Source organism: Rhea pennata, chromosome 26 (genome assembly GCF_028389875.1).
Source record: "Rhea pennata isolate bPtePen1 chromosome 26, bPtePen1.pri, whole genome shotgun sequence".
Classification (NCBI taxonomy): domain Eukaryota; kingdom Metazoa; phylum Chordata; class Aves; order Rheiformes; family Rheidae; genus Rhea; species Rhea pennata.
The window spans coordinates 6,809,044-6,826,726 of NC_084688.1; the positions used below are offsets into that span (position 1 = coordinate 6,809,044).

At 48.8% G+C, this 17,683-nt stretch overlaps 1 protein-coding gene across 1 annotated transcript in view; it reads left to right on the plus strand.

Moving 5' to 3' along the window:
* Nucleotides 1-17,683, plus strand: part of LOC134151352 (M1-specific T cell receptor alpha chain-like) — a 157,245-nt gene that overhangs the window by 130,789 nt on the left and 8,773 nt on the right. The window contains 1 exon segment of the mRNA XM_062595819.1: nucleotides 17,530-17,591. Coding sequence (XP_062451803.1) covers nucleotides 17,530-17,591 — 62 coding nt within the window.

The following is a 17,683-nucleotide window of genomic DNA, read 5'->3' on the forward strand; positions in this document are numbered from 1 at the left end:
TTTTCCACTCCATTGCGTAGAAAAGGGAGATACGCACACTGACCCAGGTGTTTTTTATTTTATTTTATTTTATTATGGGGGGTGGGGGGCACGCCCCTTGTTGTTTTGGGATTGTTTGCTTGTTTGTTTGTTTGTTTGTTTTTAGCAGTAGTGGCATGTGGTATGAATTTCAAGTAAGGCTTAGTAAGGTGACCGCCACTCGGTGGAAGTCTGGGGGTTCCTTGTCCTGTTCTGCGTGCTGTCCTACCAAGGCTAGTGCTATTCCTGGCTTTAACAGGCTGCTTTTGATGGGAAGGAGCTCTCCTCCTAGAGTTTCTTTATGGAGGGACTGGAATAAAAGCTGATGGTTTTTGCTGTGGTGCGAATGGCTGTGTGAACACAGGAAACTACAAACTGGCACTGGGGACGGGGACACGTCTGGTTGTGAAGCCCAGTAAGTATGCCTGCTGCCTCGGTACCGTTGTTTCTTTTGCTCAGGTATCAGAACTAGCCCGTTAAAATACTTTGAGCAATTAGCATTACCTGATCATAGCAGGCTCGGCCCTGGCTCTGAAAGGCTCCTGGATGCCCACTCTCTTTGCTGAGCGGGCTCTCCTGTGTCCCTTTCCCCCCGCTTCCCCTTCTCCTCATGAGCAACGGGATCTCTCCACTCTGCCGACAGGAGTTGGAACCTCTGAACAGCGACTTAGCCCAGCAGACAGATGTTCTGGGTGGTTGCCCAAAGTGTTCCACATGTGGAGGGCAAAACTGGGGCTCGGGTTGCCCAAGGGCAAGTGTTGCCTTTCTCACAAAGGAGGTAGCAGAGGGTGTGTTCTTGTTGAGATGAAAACCACTGTGTCAATTACAACAAGCTCACATTTGGAAAAGGGACACGACTTCATGTTTTGCCTAGTAAGTGCCGCCAGATTCTTGCAGCCTCTTTCTGCTTGGGGTAAAGCTACACACTTCCCAGCTGGCCGCTGGCTTCCCGTCTTTTCTCCTCTTTGGCTTGTGGTTCTGCAGATGCTGGCTCACATGCAGTCCCCTTTGCTTCTGGACAGGCTCTGGTTCTGGCCAGAAGCAGGAGTTCTTGTGAATGGGCTTTATGCCCTGTCAGTCCCATGGTGCTCCTGATCCCGCAGACCACCCGGTGGGCTTTCTTCACTTCAGGACACAGGGGACTCCAAGTTCAATTCAACACTGTCTAGCCAGGCTCTGGATGCTCAACCATCCCAAGTCGGGGGCAAGGCTTCTGTGGAGAGAGGAGATGCTGTGCAAAGTTGGAAGCGGCGTGTGTATACCTGTCTGTGGCTCTGGAACGAGGCTCTTTGTTAGGCCATGCAAGTCCTCCAGCGTGCCTGGGATTTCTGTTTTCTGTGGGGTTTTTCTCTGGGTGTTTGAGAGCCACAGTGTGACTGGACTTTTGGTACTTTATGCGTGAGCATACCTAGCGAGTGACTTTTTGTTTTCAGGCAAAACGCCACATGGGTCCAAAGCAGCCCTTCCTTGTTGTCAGTTTGCCTGGGTAGCAAAAACTGACTGCACGCCCCCCTCCTGAATTTGGTGGGCTGCGGTCTCCACAAAATCCAAGCAGAGGCCCGTTGTGCTTTCCTGGATTAGCCCAAGGGCACTGCTGCTCCTGAGCACCTCCTGTGCCACTAGTCCTGCTCCAGGTGCGTGGGGAGGATCTTCGAGGCCAGTGCTTCCCACGGGGGTTTTTGTTGCAGTGGGACACACTGTGTGAATGATGGTGCCTACAAGTTGACCTTTGGGAGCGGGACAAGGCTCCTTGTGATGCCCAGTAAGTGCTCTCCAAATGTGGCAGGCGTGCCTAGTGCTTTTAAAGGTGTCCTTGACCTCCAGGGAATGTGCGCTGTCAACCCGTTTTCCTCCCTTCTTGGGAGAGATCTGCCATCCTAACTGCAGCCAATGGGCTGGACTGGACTGGAGAAACTGCAGGGGGAGGCAGATGAAGTTGGGTGGGTGCCCATCAGTTCTGGCCCCCAGCACCTGCCTCATCTCACACAGCTAGGCTGTTAACCTGCTCTCCCGGCCCTGGGATTCTCAGGTTCTCCTACCCCACGCCACTTTTCTGGTGTCGCTCATGTCCTTGGCCAAGGTGGGAAAAGCTTTGGGGAAAGAGGGTGCTTCTGAAGTGGCTTGCTAGACTTTTTGTTACGGAACGAAATGCTGTGTGATTATGGCTCCGGCTTCTACAAGCTTACCTTTGGCTCAGGGACCGGACTGTCTGTCAAACCGGGTGAGCGTTCTGCTTTCATGTGTCTCCTTTTCCTAAAGACCTTGAGTGTCCACTGGAACACTATGTAGACTTCATAGTCATATCAGGATCACCTTTCAGAGGACAAGGAGAGCATATGAGCCAAGTCACTTAGTGCAGACAAGGTAAGCCAGCAGAGAAGTTTTGAGAAGATGACCCTGTGCCCAACCACCTGCCCCTCTGCCTGCCGGTCCTCCACAAATGGGTGACCGGACCTCAAACACGCTGCTTGTGTGGGCAGAAACGTGGCCAGGTGCAGCACTTTTCCTGTCAGAGAAATGTGCTAAGAACACGCAGAGAGGAGGTTTAGGGCAGGCAGACAGATCAGTGGGGAGCAATAAGAGAGGTGTGCTTTCGGACGGACGGATGGGTCAATCGCCAGCTGTCCAGTGCCTGAGCGGGGCTGTGGAAGGCCTGGGGGGGATTGTGTAACCCGGGTTCAGTTCTGGTTCTTAGGCTGCAATTTTTGTGCGGTTCGGGCAAGGCTCAGAGCATGCTTTGGTTTGGCGTGTACGACTGTGTGAACAGCAACGTGGCAAAAACCCCAGTTTGGGCCAGGGACGCAGTTCATCCCCGCATGTTTGCTTCTCCTGCGTGCCCATCTTATCCTCAACCCTTTTACTGTCCTTCCGCTTTAGGCAGTTTAAGACCAAACAGAGAAATCTGAGGAGCAGCTGGCAGAACAGGAGGTTTCTGACACTCCTTGAAACACTGTGGGTACGGCAACCGACAACTCACCCTTGGGAGAGGGACAGTGCTATCTGTCAGAGCCAGTGAGTATGGGGGCAGCGTCTCTTCCGTCTCTGCGCCAGCCTTTTTGGTTTCTGACTCCTGGCGTTTTCTTCCTTGCTAACAATTGGTGCTTTAGCCCCAGGCTAGATCGCATGGCCAGCTCGGACTGTGCTGCAGGCTGCGGCAGGTGAGGGAGGGGAGACCTTCACATCCCTCGCCCAGTTTTCCAGGCCTCAGAGACTTGCAAGGGTCGTTCTGCGGAGCAGAAGCAGCAGCTTATTGTTGAGCTCCGCAGCGCAGCGCCAAGACTGGGACTGCCCAGACGCTGCAGTTTGGGATGGCAACAAAGCTGTCAGTTCAGCTGGGTATGTGGCAGAACGTGCCCTGTTGCCCCCGTTGCAGGGAGGTTGATTCCCGTGTGCCGTCAGCGTGCATCTATCCCCGTTTCACTGGCTCCCTTAGGCGCTTTGGCCATAGCTGGGAGGTGGTTACTCTGTGGATGCGGAGAGCTTAAGATGAGCCAAATCCAGGGTTGCTGAGAGAGGATAAAACACTGCAGGTCCAATACGGCAGGTGGGAAGATGACGTCTGGGGAAGGAATATCACCGACTGTAAAACCCCACTGGGTTTAGTACTAGCATTAAGCCACCACTAGCATTTCAAAGCGAAAGAGGTTACCAGGAGCCTGCTCTGCCTTGGGGTTACCCTCCCCCCTGCCCCTTTTACCGTCTTGAGCGTTTTATGTCCAAATGCCTTTTTCACAGCTTTTACCGACCAGGTTGAAAGCTACCATCTGGACATGCCTACATCTGCTAAGGACGGGTCAGTGGAAAGCCACTTCTGAAGCCCATAGACACCCCAGCTTGGACATTTCCTGTGGACCTGGCGTGCTTAGGCAGATCTTTCACTTGCACAGGCTTCTCAGTTGTGTGCCACTGCTGCCACGGGTGAGATTTGTTCCTCATTCTCCTTGAAAAATATGAAAAGCAAAGGGGAAAGCCCCTCTGCAAATTGCATGCAAACCGGGGAAGAGATTTTCCTTTGTTCCCGGTGGCAGCACTGTATTTGAGCCTGCTGTCAGGCAGCTGTGCAGAGCCTCGAATCTAGGCACGTCTCCTGTGAGATCATGCGTAGGGCAGACAGAGGCATTTTTGTAATGAGCTGTGTCAGAGTGTGTATGGTGTGGACAGAGTGACTTTTGGAAAGGGGACCATGCTTTCAGTCCGAGCCAGTAAGTAAGCGACTGCCCTGGGAAGTGGAATTGCTTCATTTTCCTCTTCTTCCTTCTTGTCTTGCGGGGAAGCAGCTTGGGAACTGAACTATGGAGTTCTCCAGAGGCCCCTGGGACTTGATTTAGCAGTGTGTGCCACTGCTCTGCCCTCCTGTGTGGTATGTTGCAGCACCTAAGCTGCTCAGAATGACTGATTCTCTCTCCCATCACTCACTCCCTTCACTCCCTTCCCACGAGTCTCACTCCCTTCTCTCTCAGTGGGCATGGGTGTTGCAGATAAGGACACTTCAGATACCTTTGGTAGCCTGGTTCAGTTGTAGCCAGAGTTGTTCAGCAGGCTGCAGTGAGGCTGTGGAAGAGCAGTCTCAGAATGTGCCTGTCCAAGTTAGGTGCCTACAGCTCTAATGTTTCGAAGACACTTCAATACCTGCTTTCTGCAGAGCACCTAATCAGCTCCCCGCGCTTAGATGAAACAGCTGTGCATCTGCAATGTTCTTTCGGATTTGGGGTTTTTTTGGGGGGGGGGGGCTGCGGGGTCCCCTCTCTAAAGACCACTGATGTTTTTGCTGTTTAAATGTTCAAAGCCTCACTTCCCAAAGGCCCCAAAGCACTTGGGTTCTTTGGAAACAGTGTAATTCTCCTGGGTGTTCTGGGTGCTACTCCGTCAGGGCTTGCTACAGCTTGTTCTGTCCATCCTTCTGGTGAGAAGGTCTGACCCTTCGTGTTCCAGGGAGGGCCAACATGCTGGCCCCTTTGCCAGGGCCCAGCAAGTTACTGGAGCTGGGGGGAAGTGCAGCTAGTTTTTGCTAGCTCCTAGATCACTGTGTGAGTGCTGGTGTGGGCAAGCTGACGTTTGGCCAGGGGACCCTTTTAACTGTGAGACCGGGTGAGTAGTGTGGCACAGCTGGGAAAAAGTATGACTGGCCATCAGCCTTGGCAGATCTGAACTGGGGAGAGATGCTCAAGCTTGAGGCCCACTGTTTTGCGGTCTAAGCTCACTGAGGCTGTCAGAGAATGTCACAACTGGCCGCTGTTGAACTTCTTACGCGCTTTTAAAGTGGCCACTTGGACCAGTATGCCTGAGAACTCTGAAGCGTTCTTTGAGAACTGTGGAAGTGTCTGAGGGCCCCAACTCCACCACAGCACAATGAGAGCCTATAAGGCCCCTGCGAGGAGCAGGCGCCAAGTCCTTTGGTTGGTAGGCATCCTTAGTCTCCAGTGGTTCAGTTGTTGGACAGCTTTCTCTGAGACACTTTTTCTGAGCTATAGCCTTGGCGCTGGCATAGGAAAGAGCTGAAGGCAGATGACGCAACATTCTTAGACCTGAAGGGGCAAGCAGGAGTTCTGCAGGGCTAAAATAATTTTATCAGGGGCCCAGCTGACCCAGGACAGCTGGGCATCATTCCTCCTGCTCTGTGGAGGACAGCTGCATCTGTGCTGAGGGAGGTTTTGGCAGGGTGTGTTGCACCGTGTGTGGGACGCAGGAAGAAAGGTTGTCTTTGGGACTGGAACGAGATTCTCTGTGTAACTCCCTGCTCCATTCTGCTGGGGAAAGGGGACTTAAAGGAGCCTGAAGGGCAGAACGCGCTACTGAATTCAAGGGTAGGCATGCAGGCAGCTTTACAGGTGCCTTACCATCCCATGCACACCAAGTTTCTTTTTTTCTCTCCCCCTCCAAAAGAAGCTTTTGAGGGCATTTAGGTGTGTCACCGCTTACTCTAAAGGCTGCTAGTCCACAGGAGATCTTCCAAGGCACTCCCAATGGAGCTTGGAGACACAAGTGGTAATGTCAAAAGCTTGGCAGTCACAAACCCAAGTCTTTCCAAAGCCAGGGACCTCTTACCACAACTACGCATTTCCCACAACAACGGCAAGGCTGAGATTCTACTGTCCTCCTCATTATGGCATTAGGTATTCTGCTGAGTTACGCTGAAGAGTGCTGGAAGACTGTACGTTGTATCTCAGCATGCCTTTAAATGCAGGCACCTGCTGAGATTGTTTAGAAGTCTGCCAGGAATTCTTGCAGTGAGACTCCCTTTTGCCAAAGTCAAGATTTCCTTAATCAATAGGCTCTCCGTCTCTGCAGAGCAGCCATCCCCTGTCCTTTCCGGTCTCCCTGTATTTCAGCCCTGTAACACCAGGGAAAGAGCCACTACAGTTCAGGTGGTCTATGGAGCCGCACGTGACATTCCTGCAAATTAGTCAAATGTTCTTTAGAGCCTGGAAATCTCTTCTCATGTGTTCCGGGCCCCTAAAATGCCTTTGCTGTTGTATTTACTGATGTTTAGATTTTAGAGAGCACCCCTAAACCTCTGAGGTCACTTTGTTATTTGAAATGGGCCCCTCTGCCTCTGCCTTGCTGGGAAGCTGCTCTGCCAGCTGTGTTAGTAGGCTTCCTTGTTACAGGGCGGGGGGTGAGACAGTTTGTGTAATGGCTTTTGTTGCTGTGAGTAGCAGTGGCTACAGGTACACCTTTGGAGCTGGAACAAAGCTGACAGTAAACCCTTGTGAGTAATGTAAAAGACATTTTTTTGCCCCCTTAGGGCAATGCAAAGCTATCCACAGCAGTAATGTGAGAGAGCGAATGCTAGGAAGTCTTCCTCTGAGCACACACAACCCTGTGCCTTTTCTTGGGGTATTGCAAAAGCCGAGAGCAGTGATGGGAACGCAGCAGGGAGAGGGCAGTAAGCTTGTCTTTGGAAGGGGGACAAAACTTTTTACAAAGACGCATTTACAAGAATGTGGAGGGATTTGGAGGGACTGAGAGAAATGTAACCTTCACAGCATACGTACTCTGAGCAGGGTGGGGGGCTCCTGCCACGGTTCTAATGCAGCCCTGCAATCTTTCTGGACACGGCCACTGTCTGACGAGGAGAAGCTGCGTGTTAGGCCGGTATCTGGAGAAGGGCGTAGTCGTAGACCAGGAATTAGTGATTTGATTCTGCCTTTTGTCATTTTATCTCTACTCAGCAGGGAAAGAAAGACACATGTCAGCCTCTTCAGAAGGCAAGACTGTCTCCTTTCTGCTAGCTGTAGGGTTTCTGTAAGGCTGTATGTGGCTGTGGCAATTTTCAGCGGCAGGTCTTGGCAAGCTCACCTTTGGACGTGGAACCAGACTTTCTGTGAAGCCCAGTAAGTACCTTTGCGATAACGGGGTTGTTGACTGAAATCTCGGAGAGGAACAAGAACTGGAGGCAGCCCCATTTGGGAAGAGTAAGTGGCCACTATGTGAGGCAAGAGCTCTTTAGCTCGCTCTCAAGCTGCTCTGCGGTGGAGAGGTGATTGCCTTGCCTTGTCACGGCTCCTGGGTAGCTGGGCCTCTGTGGCTGGTCAGTGTGTTCTGGAAAGAGTTATCAGCCTGCCAGAATAGCGCTAGTTTTGCTTCAATACTTGGCCCCCCCACAACGCCCCCCCCCCTTTCTTTTCTTCTTCAGGAATTGCGTTTTAATGTGTTCCCATGTAGTAACCGGGAAGCCACCAATACCAGCTTTTCTGAGGTCATCATGCTGTTTGCAAACAGCACCTCTCCGCTATAGGCCGTTGTTGTAAAGCAGCAAGCTGCTGGGCAAACTATGGAGGAAGTATCACAAAACCCATCTTTGGGAAAGGCACAGAACTCTCTGTACATCCCTGTAAGTGCTGGAGATTGTTTTCTTGCCTATCCACCTCGGCACGTGGGCTAACACCCAGAAATAGGTGGGTCTGGTACCTGGTCTTTCCCCCTTGGTACCTTTCAGACCTGTTTAGACAGGGATCTCTGTGGAAAGGTCAGCAAAACGCCAACAGAAAGATGTTGTAATTTGGAGCCAGAGGCAGGTGGCAAGGGTGAAATGTTTTCTTCCCCCTGGGTCGCTTTGGAAAAAGTCGGGTTCTTGTCTGGAGCAAAAGCTGCGTGTGGTTTTGGTTAGCAGTAGTGTCACGGTGAGACTTCAGCTTCCGCTGGGAAAGTCATCTTTGGAAGAGGGACAAAATGACAGTGAAACCTGGTAGGTAGGAACCCAGCCTGAAAAAGCAAGGACTGGAAAGCACAGTTCCCCTTCCTGGGGAACAGCCATCAGGTTTCCGCCAGCTCCCTTGGAACTATCTGCATAAGGCCTGGCAGAGGATCAAAGGTGGCCCGAGTTTGTTTGTTTGCTTTTTTCACTGTGGGCAGGAGAATGCTGAGCTTGACCTTGCTCTGGGGACACAACTCATTCTAAGGCCACAAAGGTGTTGGAGGTGATGGGGAAGAAGAAAGACTTTTTGCTTCAGAAGCAAAAGTGGACTCTCCTGCAAGGGTTATTGAGAGCTAAATACCTTATTTCCCGGGGGAATTTTTCCAGAATGAGTCAGTCTGGGTTCTGGAGCAACGCTTACAATCGTTCTCCGGGCAGCTGGCTTGGGCGCTGACTGCCCTTTCCGTAGACGACAGTGAGAGAGTCCAGCTCCCAGTGTGGACCGCATGCTGGCACTGGCTTTCCCTCCATGGAGAATAAACAGCTCATCCCGTTACAGCTTTCCAGGCCTGGAGAGAAGCATCTCACCCCAAGTATTGCTTCTGTTCACCTCTGTATGTTCCCGGAAATCTCCCAGACCTCCAGGGACACTCACTGTCTTTCCGCTTCCATTGCCCAGAACCTTGTCCTGGTTAATCTTCCAAAGCTCCCAGTTGTTCCTCTGCTGGGCGCATTGTCTTGCCTTAGGCGCTGTTGCTCCTACTTGTGGCTGCACACAGGCTTCTGTCCACATTTTCAGTCTCTGAGAAAGCCAGTTGGGCTCTCTTAGGAACTGGTCTGCACAGGGAGGGAGTCTGTGTGCGTGTTGGGGGGCAGATTTGGCAGTCAGAACCAAGAAAGGTATTTTGGAGTGTGCCGGAGGGTCTGGCAAAAGAACTATGTTTCCTAGGGTTGGTCAAAGGCTGAAAGTGGAATTTTGCTAGTAATCCCTGCATCTTATCTCTGCGTGGGGAAAGGAGAAAGCTTGCAATCAGTGGTCGTCTCCGTCAAAGCTGGAAGACATCCGTAACAAGGAGAACCTCTAGGGGAAGTCCAAGCTAGCGTTCCCAAAGAATTGACTTGGGAAGCCTGTCTTGAAAGAAATGCCAAGTGAGCAAGCCCCCAGCTTTGGATGTAATAAGGCAGTGGAGGGGAGAAAGGACTGCCAGGGTTTTTGCTGTGAAGGCAAATACTGTGTGAATAGTTATGGAAACAAAGTCATCTTTGGAGGAGGAACTCGCTTAAGGATAAGACCAAGTAAGCTTTAAAGCCCTTTTCCACTCCATTGCGTAGAAAAGGGAGATACGCACACTGACCCAGGTGTTTTTTATTTTATTTTATTTTATTATGGGGGGTGGGGGGCACGCCCCTTGTTGTTTTGGGATTGTTTGCTTGTTTGTTTGTTTGTTTGTTTTTAGCAGTAGTGGCATGTGGTATGAATTTCAAGTAAGGCTTAGTAAGGTGACCGCCACTCGGTGGAAGTCTGGGGGTTCCTTGTCCTGTTCTGCGTGCTGTCCTACCAAGGCTAGTGCTATTCCTGGCTTTAACAGGCTGCTTTTGATGGGAAGGAGCTCTCCTCCTAGAGTTTCTTTATGGAGGGACTGGAATAAAAGCTGATGGTTTTTGCTGTGGTGCGAATGGCTGTGTGAACACAGGAAACTACAAACTGGCACTGGGGACGGGGACACGTCTGGTTGTGAAGCCCAGTAAGTATGCCTGCTGCCTCGGTACCGTTGTTTCTTTTGCTCAGGTATCAGAACTAGCCCGTTAAAATACTTTGAGCAATTAGCATTACCTGATCATAGCAGGCTCGGCCCTGGCTCTGAAAGGCTCCTGGATGCCCACTCTCTTTGCTGAGCGGGCTCTCCTGTGTCCCTTTCCCCCCGCTTCCCCTTCTCCTCATGAGCAACGGGATCTCTCCACTCTGCCGACAGGAGTTGGAACCTCTGAACAGCGACTTAGCCCAGCAGACAGATGTTCTGGGTGGTTGCCCAAAGTGTTCCACATGTGGAGGGCAAAACTGGGGCTCGGGTTGCCCAAGGGCAAGTGTTGCCTTTCTCACAAAGGAGGTAGCAGAGGGTGTGTTCTTGTTGAGATGAAAACCACTGTGTCAATTACAACAAGCTCACATTTGGAAAAGGGACACGACTTCATGTTTTGCCTAGTAAGTGCCGCCAGATTCTTGCAGCCTCTTTCTGCTTGGGGTAAAGCTACACACTTCCCAGCTGGCCGCTGGCTTCCCGTCTTTTCTCCTCTTTGGCTTGTGGTTCTGCAGATGCTGGCTCACATGCAGTCCCCTTTGCTTCTGGACAGGCTCTGGTTCTGGCCAGAAGCAGGAGTTCTTGTGAATGGGCTTTATGCCCTGTCAGTCCCATGGTGCTCCTGATCCCGCAGACCACCCGGTGGGCTTTCTTCACTTCAGGACACAGGGGACTCCAAGTTCAATTCAACACTGTCTAGCCAGGCTCTGGATGCTCAACCATCCCAAGTCGGGGGCAAGGCTTCTGTGGAGAGAGGAGATGCTGTGCAAAGTTGGAAGCGGCGTGTGTATACCTGTCTGTGGCTCTGGAACGAGGCTCTTTGTTAGGCCATGCAAGTCCTCCAGCGTGCCTGGGATTTCTGTTTTCTGTGGGGTTTTTCTCTGGGTGTTTGAGAGCCACAGTGTGACTGGACTTTTGGTACTTTATGCGTGAGCATACCTAGCGAGTGACTTTTTGTTTTCAGGCAAAACGCCACATGGGTCCAAAGCAGCCCTTCCTTGTTGTCAGTTTGCCTGGGTAGCAAAAACTGACTGCACGCCCCCCTCCTGAATTTGGTGGGCTGCGGTCTCCACAAAATCCAAGCAGAGGCCCGTTGTGCTTTCCTGGATTAGCCCAAGGGCACTGCTGCTCCTGAGCACCTCCTGTGCCACTAGTCCTGCTCCAGGTGCGTGGGGAGGATCTTCGAGGCCAGTGCTTCCCACGGGGGTTTTTGTTGCAGTGGGACACACTGTGTGAATGATGGTGCCTACAAGTTGACCTTTGGGAGCGGGACAAGGCTCCTTGTGATGCCCAGTAAGTGCTCTCCAAATGTGGCAGGCGTGCCTAGTGCTTTTAAAGGTGTCCTTGACCTCCAGGGAATGTGCGCTGTCAACCCGTTTTCCTCCCTTCTTGGGAGAGATCTGCCATCCTAACTGCAGCCAATGGGCTGGACTGGACTGGAGAAACTGCAGGGGGAGGCAGATGAAGTTGGGTGGGTGCCCATCAGTTCTGGCCCCCAGCACCTGCCTCATCTCACACAGCTAGGCTGTTAACCTGCTCTCCCGGCCCTGGGATTCTCAGGTTCTCCTACCCCACGCCACTTTTCTGGTGTCGCTCATGTCCTTGGCCAAGGTGGGAAAAGCTTTGGGGAAAGAGGGTGCTTCTGAAGTGGCTTGCTAGACTTTTTGTTACGGAACGAAATGCTGTGTGATTATGGCTCCGGCTTCTACAAGCTTACCTTTGGCTCAGGGACCGGACTGTCTGTCAAACCGGGTGAGCGTTCTGCTTTCATGTGTCTCCTTTTCCTAAAGACCTTGAGTGTCCACTGGAACACTATGTAGACTTCATAGTCATATCAGGATCACCTTTCAGAGGACAAGGAGAGCATATGAGCCAAGTCACTTAGTGCAGACAAGGTAAGCCAGCAGAGAAGTTTTGAGAAGATGACCCTGTGCCCAACCACCTGCCCCTCTGCCTGCCGGTCCTCCACAAATGGGTGACCGGACCTCAAACACGCTGCTTGTGTGGGCAGAAACGTGGCCAGGTGCAGCACTTTTCCTGTCAGAGAAATGTGCTAAGAACACGCAGAGAGGAGGTTTAGGGCAGGCAGACAGATCAGTGGGGAGCAATAAGAGAGGTGTGCTTTCGGACGGACGGATGGGTCAATCGCCAGCTGTCCAGTGCCTGAGCGGGGCTGTGGAAGGCCTGGGGGGGGATTGTGTAACCCGGGTTCAGTTCTGGTTCTTAGGCTGCAATTTTTGTGCGGTTCGGGCAAGGCTCAGAGCATGCTTTGGTTTGGCGTGTACGACTGTGTGAACAGCAACGTGGCAAAAACCCCAGTTTGGGCCAGGGACGCAGTTCATCCCCGCATGTTTGCTTCTCCTGCGTGCCCATCTTATCCTCAACCCTTTTACTGTCCTTCCGCTTTAGGCAGTTTAAGACCAAACAGAGAAATCTGAGGAGCAGCTGGCAGAACAGGAGGTTTCTGACACTCCTTGAAACACTGTGGGTACGGCAACCGACAACTCACCCTTGGGAGAGGGACAGTGCTATCTGTCAGAGCCAGTGAGTATGGGGGCAGCGTCTCTTCCGTCTCTGCGCCAGCCTTTTTGGTTTCTGACTCCTGGCGTTTTCTTCCTTGCTAACAATTGGTGCTTTAGCCCCAGGCTAGATCGCATGGCCAGCTCGGACTGTGCTGCAGGCTGCGGCAGGTGAGGGAGGGGAGACCTTCACATCCCTCGCCCAGTTTTCCAGGCCTCAGAGACTTGCAAGGGTCGTTCTGCGGAGCAGAAGCAGCAGCTTATTGTTGAGCTCCGCAGCGCAGCGCCAAGACTGGGACTGCCCAGACGCTGCAGTTTGGGATGGCAACAAAGCTGTCAGTTCAGCTGGGTATGTGGCAGAACGTGCCCTGTTGCCCCCGTTGCAGGGAGGTTGATTCCCGTGTGCCGTCAGCGTGCATCTATCCCCGTTTCACTGGCTCCCTTAGGCGCTTTGGCCATAGCTGGGAGGTGGTTACTCTGTGGATGCGGAGAGCTTAAGATGAGCCAAATCCAGGGTTGCTGAGAGAGGATAAAACACTGCAGGTCCAATACGGCAGGTGGGAAGATGACGTCTGGGGAAGGAATATCACCGACTGTAAAACCCCACTGGGTTTAGTACTAGCATTAAGCCACCACTAGCATTTCAAAGCGAAAGAGGTTACCAGGAGCCTGCTCTGCCTTGGGGTTACCCTCCCCCCTGCCCCTTTTACCGTCTTGAGCGTTTTATGTCCAAATGCCTTTTTCACAGCTTTTACCGACCAGGTTGAAAGCTACCATCTGGACATGCCTACATCTGCTAAGGACGGGTCAGTGGAAAGCCACTTCTGAAGCCCATAGATACCCCAGCTTGTGACATTTCCTGTGGACCTGGCGCGCTTAGGCAGATCTTTCACTTGCACAGGCTTCTCAGTTGTGTGCCACTGCTGCCACGGGTGAGATTTGTTCCTCATTCTCCTTGAAAAATATGAAAAGCAAAGGGGAAAGCCCCTCTGCAAATTGCATGCAAACCGGGGAAGAGATTTTCCTTTGTTCCCGGTGGCAGCACTGTATTTGAGCCTGCTGTCAGGCAGCTGTGCAGAGCCTCGAATCTAGGCACGTCTCCTGTGAGACCATGCGTAGGGCGGACAGAGGCATTTTTTTTCAGCAACAAAGCTGTCTATTCTGAGATTCTGCTGTCCTCCTCATTATGGTATTAAGTATTCTGCTGAATTACACTGCAGATTGGTGGAAGACTGTGTACATTGTATCTAAGCATGCTAGTAAAGACTCTAAACTCTGAATAAAACCCTGTGGTATTCAGGTCATGTGATTGAAATATATTGGAATAGGGACCTGAGGAACTAGGATCATTTCTAGGATTATTATATGGGATTATTTACTAAAAAACTCCCTGCTTATGATGGGGTATTTTCATAATTCGTCTGAATACTCTTTTGGTGTTCACTGACCTGGTAGAGCTCCTAGCTGTTTTAGTTGGGCTTGGTTTCCGCAGCTCTGGTTAACAGTTAGATAAATAATCATCATAGTGTACCAAATCCACCTAATGCTGTTCAGGAGCAAAGGAAACAATGAGAAACAAATCACAAAGGACAAAGGACATTGAGAAATTAAAGTGGGTTTGGTGGGAAGAGCCTCATGTTGGGAAACAAGAAATGAAGTGCAGAGATCATACTTTGGATATACCAAAGCAAGCTATTTAAAGCATTCCCTGCTAACTCATTTTAAGGAGTAGGTTCTTCCCATCTCTGATGTCTGGGGTAACTGTAGTTATATCTAGTTATTCCCATGAATTTGAATGTGGGAAAGGACATTCAGTAAATTAGAGGCTAGAGAAAATATGTGGAAATATTTACAAGTGTTAGCAGCTTCTATCATATACATGGCTAACAGAATTATCCCATGCCTCTTCCTTGTCGCTTGCTTTGCAAGACCCACCAGGTTGAATTAAAAAGGCACATTTTGCAAAGACTTGTCTCACAGTGTTAGTTCTGGTGGATGGGAAAAATTTACGTGGGGGAATGGAACCAAACTTCTCATTACCCTAGGTGAGCAATATCTTTTCTGAGTCATGATGGACAAGATACAGATAAGATTAGAATCTAGTTTTAAAAATAGCAGCAGTAGTTGTTCCACAGTGCAGTTGGGATGGTTTTACTTTTCTCCAGAAAGTGGAGGTCTTTCTATTTACCACCGTACACTAAAAAAATGGGTCTATCTTGGGGAATGGATAAGCTATTCTTGGAATACAAGAACACATATCTGAAAAATAAGAAATAAACATTGAGCAGTGAAAGTATGGTTTTGTCAAGGAAGGATATAGGAAGGGAACTGGTTTGTGGATCATCCTTGTGGTATTAATGCTACTATGGAGTGGAGAGGAGGAAGAATAACTAACGGATGTAAAAGACACAATGCACTGCGAGCTTGTGACTGGGCAGGCTCAATGGCAATAGCTGAAAGGTTTCTAGATGCTATCAGGAAAGTTGCATATGCATGAATAGATTGACAAACAGATGCTGCTAGGGTATGGAGACAGATGAAAGAATAAACATGACTAGGTGCTGGACAGCAGCTAGATTAGTGAGTGTCAGGAATGACTAAACAGTCTGAATGTAACTAAAAGGAGTGTTTAGTTCAGTGTATATATACAGAGAGAGAGGAGGTGTCCAAAAGCTTGTCTTGGTTAGATTATTCCAATAAGCATCTTGCATTTACATTTTTATAAATCTTAATTCAGCATATACTGTTACGTGCATACATTTTTGCAAAGGAATATGTCATAGTGTAATACTGGGAGTTATGGCAAAGTTGTATTTGGAGCTGGAACCAAACTTATGGTTTCTCCAGGTACATCTGAATTCTCAGAGGCAGCTCTTCTTGAAAGTATTTTTGAAGGTATTTTGCCTATCTAATCTTTCCACAATATATTAAGAAATAGGATTATAAATTTTCATCTGGTATAAGAACAAGTGACTTCCATGACTGCATATATATATTTTTCCTTACTTTTGCTAATGGTAAAAGCGGAGGTTTTGCATACATCAGAAGAATTTTATTGGAAGTCAACAGCAAGTGGGCTCCTAAATCCTTCCTAGAATAGCAAAAATCTTTGGAGAAGAGGCAAAGGGAAATGGTGAAAATCAGCATGGGATGGCTAAATGCAGAGTGATGAGAAATGCCTCATAAGATTGGACTAACAGGGCCTTTCCTAGAGTGTGGATGTTAATTCCTTAAGACAATGAGGCTCACCTTAAGAAAATGAAACTCCTGATTCTGTGTTGATGTAAATTATGAACACGTATTTGGCTTTTACTTTGGAGAGAGTGAGTAAATTGTTATAAATGGCAGGTGATTTTCTATCATATTGTGAAGCACTATATAAATAGCTCAGGATACAGGTTCATCCCTGGGAATGACACCAAGCTCGTAATCCAGTACTCAGTACTGGAGAATTATCTGTGCCTTCAACACTCACATGAAGTTTGGAGCATACTAGAATTGAAGCCTGAAACTGTTGGAGAGCAGTGTGACAAGTCTGAAAAGCTAGGAATGTAACAGATACTCAGGTATAGAGGAAAGAAATCATGTTCATTTTTGAATTTTTTTTTTTTTTTTTTTTTGGTGAACCGATGGAAAGGTGATCATGATTAAAAAATAATTTTGCCTAGACAAAAAAAGATTGAAAAAATAATGTTGTGAGTGTTGCTGCCACAAAATGGTCATACAATGTCAGTTTAAACAAATGTTTGCAATAAATTCATGAAGGATAGGTTCATGGTTCATGAAACCCTTGAGCTCAAAATCCCCAAACTACTCACTGAGAGAGACTGTAGGGAACAGCAGAGCCTGCTCTACCATGTGTGACCTGTTTCTTATATTCTTTCTCAAGTAACTTGTAACAAAGTTGGGCAATGCTTCCCTAGATGCTCTGTGCCAATTGACAGCTTGGAGGCATCTGTACATGAAACTTCATAATTCATAGCAGAAAAAAAAAAAAAAAAAAAAAAAAAAAAAACAATGACGGGCAACTCCTGTAGTTGAAAAAATGAATAAGCAAATCCAGTCGTCCCAGAAAACTAAGTTTCCAACATCTTTCTCTCCCAGCTTTGTTAATCAGATATTTTTGTGTACCTTAGAGAGCCTCTTCAAACTATGCATCATATTTTGAAGGCTGTGTACTATGTAATACTGCTTAGGATAAAACTACGTTTAGATGAGGGACCAAGCTCCTCATTTCTGTGAGTAGCTTTCATTTCCCAAACATCTGATGTGTATTTCTTTCATTCCTCCACCCCCTCTCTCCCCACCCTCTTTTCACTATTTTTGGAAATATTTTCAAAAAAAAGACCTCTTCTTTTGTCTGAAATGCTTTGGAAAAGGGAAGAAAGAAAGTTAGATCCTGAGACAACACAGAGCGATCCATACCAAAAAGTGTGCTTTCTACTTCTAGGCTAAATGGCAGACTTATTCTGGGGTCACCTTGGACTAATACAGCTGGCAAATTCAAGTGACTAGGAAAATGAAGTTGGTACTAAACCACTCACCATGAGGTGAGCTATGAAGTAACAGTAGATAACTAATTTTGGGGAGGGGGTATTTAATTTTGGGAGGAGTATTTGGCTAGCAGTGAGACCAAGTAAATGAGGAATGATGGTGAAGAACAAAATGCAGGTGACTTTCTGGAAGCAATGAGATAAATATCACAGAATCACAAAGGGACTCTGGAGATCATCTGACCCAAATCCCCTGCTCAAGCAGTGTCAGCTAGAGCAGGTTGCCTAAAACCATATCCAGTTGGGTTTCGATGGAAGGAAATATTACAGAAGTATTGTGTGAGAGATGATGATGAATGAGAATGTTTGAAAGACATAATACAGCATACTGTTTGATAAAAGGAATGTAAACAAATTTTAACAAAAGGCTAGATAGAAGAAGAGCCCTAGGTAGACAGATCTATCTAATTATGGATCTAATAGAATTTTCTTTCATGGAGTGTTTCACAGCTGAAAACTCCATCTAAAGACCTCTGAATAATGTACAGGCCTGTACCATACTGTGACTATGAAAGCAGTTACAAACTGACATTTGGATCTGGTAGAAGACTTGCAGTATTACCAGGTAAGTTTTTCCTGAATTTTGCCTAATTTGCAAATTTGTTGCAAACATACACGCTAAGAGATCTGCAGTTGTCAAAATTTTAGCAGACTGTG